Source organism: Oryzias melastigma, linkage group LG22, assembly GCF_002922805.2.
Source record: "Oryzias melastigma strain HK-1 linkage group LG22, ASM292280v2, whole genome shotgun sequence".
In the NCBI taxonomy this organism is placed as follows: Eukaryota; Metazoa; Chordata; class Actinopteri; order Beloniformes; family Adrianichthyidae; genus Oryzias; species Oryzias melastigma.
The window spans coordinates 17,557,221-17,565,994 of NC_050533.1; the positions used below are offsets into that span (position 1 = coordinate 17,557,221).

The window sequence follows — 8,774 nt, forward strand, 5'->3', positions numbered from 1 at the left end:
TGCAAAAACGTTTTTTGAAAAAGCTTGAAAGTGTGACGTAAAGCTACTACGGCGAGCCAGGAGCTCCATTCTAATGCATCCACTTGCAAACAAATAAATCCATGTACGTCTTCGTTTTCCTCGTCCGACCTGGCTCTAAACCGGATAGCTCCAATAATGTTCACCGTTTTTGTTGCAACGTTGATGTTAGGTTGGGGTTGTGAGGGGTTTTAAGCTACCTGGAGAGCACGTAAACAGATGGATGATGGGAAGAGGCCGGCCTTGCTCCCAGCAATACAACTAAGAGGAGAATTAAGTACTGCCGGTCGGCAAAAATGTCTTATAAAATAACCAAAAAAAAAGTCACAATGCTAATTAATATACCACTGGGAACACTTAAAATAGCTCAAAAGATGATCTGAGAGGGACTATTTTCCTTTTCTCCCCTCTTTATGTCTGAAACAAATATGAGGCAATTTTGACAAAAAAACAAAGAGCAGGTTAGTTTCTTAGTCACTTTCATAGAATTACTTCTAACAAGTTTTAATATCAGTACAGAAAAATAGTGAAACATTTTACCCTCATAATTTCAAAAAAGTCTCAATTTAAATCCGTTCTCATTTTTGTTAACTGTTGGAATGAAAACAGGAATCGGGAATGCCAAATTGTCTGTTCATCAGTGCCGCCCATTTCTTTCCCTTTTTTTTAGCCAAGCCCGTCCCTCCTTTCCGTTCATATGCAGATTTGAGAAAAAGCGCGTGCAGCAACCCCCCCTCCTCCTCGCCTCCCCTGCAGCCCTTCACAATGCACACACCCAGCGTTTCATCTGCAGCCCAGCCTCTCCTCCCAGCGAGCCGCAGCCCTGGATGCTGCCGGTATCCACTGTGCTGCTGAGTGTCTGTTACTCCAGCCATCTGCCATTCCTTTTAGCCGCTGCAACTTGAGATGCCTCCGAAAAATGGCAGGAAATAAAAGGATAGGAAAGAAAATAGGCAACCAGATGCCATCCCAACAAAGCAGGAAAGTTGTTTAAACTCCAGGCATGAGGCCTTGATGGGGAGGGGGGGTCATGTGGTTTAGATTTGGTCTGGGGCACAGTAAGAAAGTTGGTGTTCACAATACTTAATTGTCCTCAACAACATTTCATGTCCACCTTCTTGCTTATTACCGTCCGCCATGCCGTAATCACCGATGTGACGTTTTGTGGAAAAGGACAATGTTTGACAACGGGAAGGCTCGAGGAGTGTAATCTGTAATTTGTTTTCATTCACGGCGGTCTGCTGTCACACTGTGAGGCCAGCACTTTCTTTTTAGCCGCATAGGCTGCTTCTTTTTACATCATAAACATCCGGGACAAACCTGGCTCCCTTGTAACAAGCTCTGCTTTTCTACAGCATGTGACAAAGGCATGTCATTTCCCAGCTCAATTCTAACAAACTCCAGGACAATTCATTCAAATTCTAACCTTTGCTTTTAATGTTTGTTTTTTTTCTTTGTAAATGTTGGTGAAAATCTTAAGATCTGGGGGATTCTGGTTTCATGAGACACATGCATGGCAAAGCATGCTGGGATATACGTTTAAAACAAAATAAAAGCAACAGAAAAACATGTTTTTATTTTTCTATTTCTTCATCTTTCTGTCTATGACCCCTCTCAGGATCGTTCACCGGCAGTGTGAGCACCGAAGGCGGAAACACCTCCACCCCTACCACCACCACCACAGACTCTGTGGAACAGGTGTCTCCCACCATGCCCCGCTCCACAAAACACAGAGTTTCCGGAAAACTCCGCCGATCAGCCAGCGCTATAAGCAAATCCTCCAACTGAGCTCTTTCGTCACCTTTTTTCCTGGAGTGGAGCCTTGAATCTTTTCTCTCTGAACCTCACAGCCAGCTGTGACTGCAAATGTTTCTCTTTTTACTTTGTGTCATAAAAACTGGAGCATGTTGAAGTTGTTTTTAATTGATGTGTTCCTACATTTCATTTGATTTTAGCTGTTGGTTTAAGATGGACTCGACTCTAAACTATTTAAGTTCATCCTGGTGGTTAAGACGACGATTTAGAAAGTCTTGAATTCAGCTGATGCTGCAGATGTAATTTTTATTCTCATTTTTCTAGAGTGCCCTCCAGGCTCTAGAAAAACAAAGTTCTTACTATCGTAAGGGAACCGTGCTGTTTCTTTATCACCAATTTCAACAGGATGTAACAAAGCACTGAATGACAATATGCTAAACTGCACAAGAGATTGCTGTTCATTTCTAGATTTCTGCCTTTTTACCTTTTTTGTGTGTTGCTGAAGCTGCTGCCCTGCCTCATAGCAGCAGTTTGAAGCGTTTGTGGACCATCATCATCATCAACTCGGAGTGATTGCCTTCCCAGATCAGACTACCTGGGTATGGAGACCCTGCAGTTTGCTCCGTCACACACTTTTAGTTCTGAACTCGGAGAGGACAATCTGATTCCAAATGAACTGAAATGATTTGTTTGCTTTATTTTATCCTCCACTCTCATGTTTCCATTTTAAGTGAATTCTGATAGATTTTGTCGAACTTTGATTTGTGCATCTGGGCTGGAATGAGAAAAGACTGCGTTTGTAATTGTCTCCTGACGTCGTTAGCGTTGACTCATGGCCGGTAATTGGATAAGTTCCTCCCGTCTCTTTCCTCGATCCGTTTCCCTATAAAGCGAAGACATTCCGACATTCCCGACAAACGTTTTTGCACTCATTATTGACATTGAATGTTCTTAGTTGTGTTTTTGTGAATTTTATCACGTGTCAGGTATATTTGCTAGATATATATAGAGAGATTTCCATTTGATTAATTATTATTTTTGTGTGTTGTGTATTTATGTGCTGTTTTAGCTGAAAGATGACCACCAGAGCCTCAGGTGAAACTCCACACGCTGCTGTCGGTGTGTGTTTTTGTGAGGGTTGGACTGAGCTTCTCACAGTGCCAGCGTGTAACTTCTGTCCTCTGCTGTAGGATTATTCCTTACAACTCAAAATTTACTTTTTCTTATGGAGACGGAGAAAGCACGCTTTAATTTCCCCAAAAAGAAAAAAAAAAAGGAGCAGATGGGTTCAAATCAGTGGAGACCTCTTTTCCCAGGATCCTCTCTTCCCTTCGGGCCTCCTGAGGCCTGATGTGTGTGGAGGGTTCATGGTGGGGGGGTGGAGTTAGGTGGCATGCCAGAGCTGAACACTCATTCGCCCTCCTAGCAACAGCCAAAGCGGCGCTCGCGCTCCTCCAACTTGCAGGTCGCCATGGCAGCCAGGTGTTCCTCCGCAAATACACTCACGCCCTCCGAGGTCTCCACCCAAGCTGCAACACTATCCCCATCTGTTCCACTCTATGCCTTACCGTGTTCCTCCGTCACCTCTTCCCTGCGTCCATTCCTGAAGCAGAACATAAGAAAACCAGGACATTCCACCTGTTTTTGTGTAGCAAAGAATGTAAAGATATGTCGATCACATCTGTGTGATTTTAATGAGACCTGCCCAGGATGTCGATCTAAAGATTGTAAATTACAAAAAGTCTCTAAAGGGATGCTCTCTTTTTAGATGTTTCATTGCTGGAGGTGTTTGGACCAAGATTGTGCATCTTTAACCTGTGAAAAAAATCGATTTGTCTTAGTCTTGATATATTATTTTTCTCTTCTCCTTTTAAAGATCCTTGTACATTTTGTTCAAATTTGAGGGGCCTCCATGCCCCGTTAATATAAATACATTAATGCCTTTATAATAGTCTTTATATAAGAAGGAAAAACAAAAAAAGCTTGAAAATTTCATCTTATCAACATATCAAACTTTTTAATGATTGAAAATCCTACGATGTTCGTTAGAAATGTGAAAAATGCAAACATTTCATTAAACGGTTTTGAAATTTGCTGCATTGTTCTCGTTTTTTATTTTTTTTTATTTTGGATGTGTCAGACTGGCAGTGTTTCCATGGGCTCCCTGACCCTGGCCCGGCCACGCTGGCAGCAGCAGCAGCAGGGGTAACCTGACCCTCCTCCCATCTGTCTCCCCTGCTGCTCAGCTCTACTTAGAGGCCGCCAGCATAATGGAGCCTCAGCAGGAGGTACAGGTGCAGCAGCAGCAGCACCTTCAGGTGCCCTGACTCGCTCGGGCCACATAAAGACACAAAAAAGTACTTGACCATAATTGGAGGGACTTGAAACTGTGAGAAATAATCCTAATGTTACCTCATTTTCACTGTTTGCCTTAGTTATTGACTTGAAATGTGTTACAACAGAGCAGGCTGACACTGTGATTACCTTTTCTTTTTATGTTTTTTGTATGATGTTATACCACTGGCTGGAGTCAATTTTCACTCTTCAAATATCTCACTGTAGCTCCCCGTCACTACAGGAGAAGGAGATGCTCATTAAAAAGTTTTCCTCACCCCCTTCCTGCAGGTAGATTATTAATAATAAGGCAAAGGAAATGGAAGTTAGTGTGAAAGCCAAATGTCCACATAATAAGCTCTCTCTGTGGTTTAGGAGTCAGAAGCCGCAGCGGATGAAAAGTCAGCCCTGAAGCATCCTAAATCACCTGAAACCCAAGAAAAATCGAGTTGTGCCAGATATTCTGAGGCAGACAGATGTTTTACTGCTGCAGAGGTGAGCTCTGATCCGCCACCTCTTTGTCCTCCTGTCGTGTCCTGTCACGGTCTTAAGGGGGGGGGATTTATGATGAGGCCCTAAGTGGCTCTCTGAGGCTGAAGCAGAGGTCTATTGAGCCTTTGCTACCATGATTTATGAGGAGGGAGTCTGATGAACGGCATGGAGCTGCAACAAGGGACGCTCTGATGATTATTATTCCTGATATGGAGCGTTTAAAGATAGTAGAATTACTTTTTTAAAGTTTCAAACTTGACTTTAAACATTTTGTTCACTCTAAAACCAGATGATCATGCAATAAAGTTCTTTAAACTATATTTTTTGGAATTAGTTGAGAAATTTATAAAGATTTAAGCTTATTTTAGCTTTTCTACTTACAATTTCTGGGGGTTACTGCTGTAAAATAAAAATATTCAAAGTTTTCAGTGCTAAAACTCATAAAATTGTTTTTTTAATTATTATTTGGGGTAATTTTGAAAGCAATTAATATTTTAAAATTGTATAAATACACCAAAATAACTTTTATACTGTTACTATTAAAAAATCAAGTGAAATTTCCCTTTAGAAAAATGTCATAGTGTGAAACTATTCATAAAAAACTCCACTCTCACACCAAGTGTCTTTTTGAAAATATTTTTTTTATTATTTCAATAGACGACAACGATATACACATACAATCAAAGCGCTATAAAAGCCAACATTTAAGAAAAATAACTCGTCATTAAAAAAGATTGCATCTAAGGTAAGAGCTTTACGTTTTTCCTTTCTTTTTTTTCCTTAAACAAGAGCTGTGAAGATTGAAGATTAAAACCCGACCCACGACGAAAAAAAAAGTTAGAAATCACAACTCAGAAATTTGACCCAAAATAATAATAATAATAATAATAATAATTTTGGCTATTAGACGACATTTAAAACTGCCGGAACGATTCACAAAAAAAGAAACCCACAACAAACACAATAAGTTACATAAAATAATTAGAATAAATAAATAAATATTGTGAAAAATATTGCAACAATCTTCAATAATGATAATAAAATATGTGCCAGCATTCAAAATCAAAACAATTTGTTGACTTTTTTTTTCTTAAGGCAGTATACAGCGGGATTTGGATGTGTGTGTATGTAGGCTATGTCAGACTAAGCTTCATCTGCTCACTAAAGGCATTTGTGGTTCTACTAAACAGGGAATTTCTTAAGTCACACTTTGTTTCCACCAAGTTTTGTCATCCACAAACTAAGCGTAAAGCTACAGTGATACAGCAATCACGGTCGGTCAATCCAAAGCGGATTTTGACGGGAAGAGGGGGTGGGGGTTCTGAGAATTTAAGACATTTCTTAGGTCTATAAGCTATCATTGAGCATGTGCTAGAAAAATACCCTTTAACAGTCAAACTAACGCTTTGTATGCTTCCTTTTTCATGATAAACTAATTTGAGAAATAAAATCTCAATTCAAATATAGAGACGACCATTCAACAATCACTGATTGGCATGGAAAAGACACCACTGAAACATCAAACAGCCCTGCCTTCTTTGGCGCAGAAAGATGGCAGTCAGCATAACAAACTTTTTTTTTTTTTTACTTTTTTCCTTCTTTTTTATTTTCTTCCTCCCTCCATCCATCAAAGGCACGAGTTCTGTGTTGTCTTCAGCAGGCGGGGCGCACCGGCATCTGCAGCAGGATCACCTGCCTGTTCTCCGAGGGGTGGCACTTGTTTATGTGCCTGGTGAGGCCCGGTGAGCTGTAGAGGGTGGCGGGGCAGTACTTGCACGGGTAGATCTGGGAGGAGTGCATGAGGCGCAGGTGTCTCTCCTGGCCGGCCCTGCTGGTGAAACTCTCCCCGCACACCGGACACAGCAGGCAGTCCACTGGGCTCAGGTTGAGAGGGCTTTGGTTTGAGGTTTCCTCTGAGGAGGAGGAGGAGGATGAAGATGATGATGATGCTATAGAAGAAGAGGACACTGGAGCTTGCTCTATGGGGCGGTCGCTGGTTTGAAACCCGTGCTCCTCCAGGACTTTCTTCTGCAGGACCTGGTGTCCCATGATGTGTTTTCTTAGGTACGCCTGGCGCTTGAACCTCTTCCCGCAGAACTGGCAGTCATATGAGCCGTCCTCGGAACCGGATTCGGATGGCCCCGGACTTGGAGTTTCTCTGTCGCTCATGTCTTTGGCTTCGTCAGACTTGGCGCCCATCGGCATCATTTTGGCCATTTCGGGCTTGACGCCCGGAGCGGGCGGCATCGTGGGCGCGCCGCTGGTGCGCGGCTTGTGCCAGCGGCGGTGGGAGGCGAGGTTGGCCGGGCAGCTGAACATCTTGTCGCACTCTGGACACCTGTACTCGACCCTGACGATGCGGGAGCACTTGTGCTGGGCCAGGGAGAAGGGGTCCGCGTACGCCTCCTTGCACAGCTGACACACGAACTCCCCTAAGGGCTTGTTCCCTCCGGAGGACTGCGCCCTCGGCTTCACCTCCACCGGCCCCTCTTTGATTTTCAGCCCGAGCACCGGAGAAGTGGTCACCTCATCTTCAAAGTTGAGTTTTCTAATGGCTTTGGGTTTCTTGGAGGAGGACTTGGATTTGCGCTCAGTTGCGTCACCAGCGGATCGTTTGGTGGCGACCCGGTTGCTCGGTCCCGGAAGGTTGTTGCTGTTGCTGCTGGTGCTGCTGGTGGTGGAGGCGATCCCGCTTCGGCTGCTGTTGCTGGTGCCGATTTTCAGGTCGACTGGGGCGTACAGGAGGTGGTCCAGGCCGGAGAGGGACGCGGGCGTGGGGAATGACTCTGCAGAAATCGGCGAGCCCAGACTGAAACTTTGCTCGAAATATCCCTTGTCGTGCTCCTTGCTGATGGGTCGGGTGGGGCTGTAGAGGGCTTGGCACGCCGTTTCTGGGTTCCCGAATTGCGCCGGCTTCTCCAGACGCGCGACCGGCGCCTCAGCCGCGGTGAAATCCGGAGATGCGGAGGCGCGGTCCGGACTGGACGCCACGGACATCGGCGGGGAGGGGTCCGTGTGACTCGGCAAGGCAGCTGGGGTGGGAGGCTCCTGGAGGTCATCTTCCTCTGAGCGGGTTCTGTAGGAAACATGTGCGCATTTCTTGTTTCGTTTCACCAGGAATCCTTTGGGCATCTTGACGGATAACAGCAGAAAGGCACTTTGGGGAGATGGCTGAAGTCTGGAGTATCCAGGTTGGTTGAAAATATGGCAACTCAAGAAGCTTTCGGGACTTTATCCCCCCAGTATATCGATCCTTCTGTTGCTGAAATGTTTTCGTCTCCAAGGCATAGCTCCACTCTTTTTATGCCGGAATGATGCTATTGTTCTCGCCCCCCCTGTCGCAGCATCCCCGACCAATGGGATGAAACCGAGATCCCAGTGGATTTTCTGGTGGGAGGGCTCAGAGCCGGGCTTTGGTGGATTTCGTTGGAGGATGTGCAGATAGCTTAGCAGATGTACTGGCGGTTTATTACATTAATGTGTGCGCTCGGCCCCTCCCCGGCTGAGGCACACGCCAGAGCCCTCCTCTTTTTACGGTCTGATGGGCCCCTACACAAATGCACACGTGCCGCTGCTTTGTGGCGCTCCTCTGGGGGGCCCCGAGTTGCCAAAAGGAAATGTCCGTCACCGCCACAATCATCACAGTTTACAGCTAAGACAGGGGGAGACAAGCTTGCTGAAATGCAAACTAAAAGCTGCTTTTAGCTGTCTGCTGTGATGTTGGTCAAACAAGCAATTCACCTAATAGTTGCCGTCAATAAACTCCATCTTCCCAACAATGCGCTTGTTTACGCACGACTTTTACGCACCAACCAAACCCTCATTTTTATTATGTCTTAAATAAACACCACAGAGTGAGCTTTCATTTTAGGCCACGTGTCCGTTTCAGTATAACTCGACCTATAAATCAGACCTCTCACTGCATACATAAATAATAAGAAGACCCTCCGGTCTTTGTGCACAATAGCCGCGTCTGCCCGCGCTTGGATATCCCTTTTTTTCCTGCTTGAAAGGCAAATTGACCTCTTAACTGTGGAACGGGACTCGCGGCCAATCTGGTCCACAGCAAGACGCGTGCTGACCGAAATCAGCGCTCCAGATAAAGAAAGAAACTGCTGTTCGGAGTTCAAATCATGCGCTGCCTGAAAATCTGATTTTTCTGTTAAGAATATGTC

The 8,774-nt window shown here is 44.8% G+C and overlaps 2 protein-coding genes across 6 annotated transcripts in view; one reads left to right on the top strand and one right to left on the bottom strand.

Annotated features, from left to right (window-relative positions):
- ralgapa2 (Ral GTPase activating protein catalytic subunit alpha 2) overlaps positions 1-3,867 on the top strand; it is a 95,196-nt gene extending 91,329 nt beyond the window's left edge. For 3 of the 5 annotated variants that reach the window (XM_024297340.1, XM_024297669.1, XM_024297508.1), the window contains one exon: positions 1,637-3,867. In XM_024297340.1, coding sequence (XP_024153108.1) covers positions 1,637-1,806 — 170 coding nt within the window. In that variant the 3' untranslated portion in view covers positions 1,807-3,867. The remainder of the gene's footprint in view (positions 1-1,636) is intronic. The other 2 variants (XM_024297427.2, XM_024297584.2) reach the window with 1 other exon arrangement.
- Positions 3,868-6,187: 2,320 nt separating this feature from the next.
- On the bottom strand, positions 6,188-8,181 carry insm1b (insulinoma-associated 1b). The gene has a single exon (XM_024273398.2). The coding sequence runs from the start codon at positions 7,729-7,731 to the stop codon at positions 6,253-6,255; it is 1,479 nt and encodes a 492-aa protein (XP_024129166.1). The 5' UTR covers positions 7,732-8,181; the 3' UTR covers positions 6,188-6,252.
- Between the last annotated feature and the right edge of the window lie 593 nt (positions 8,182-8,774).

Bases quoted from the DNA above. Each gene is read 5' to 3' on its own strand.
- insm1b (XM_024273398.2), bottom strand. From the start codon at position 7,731: ATGCCCAAAGGATTCCTGGTGAAACGAAACAAGAAATGCGCACATGTT.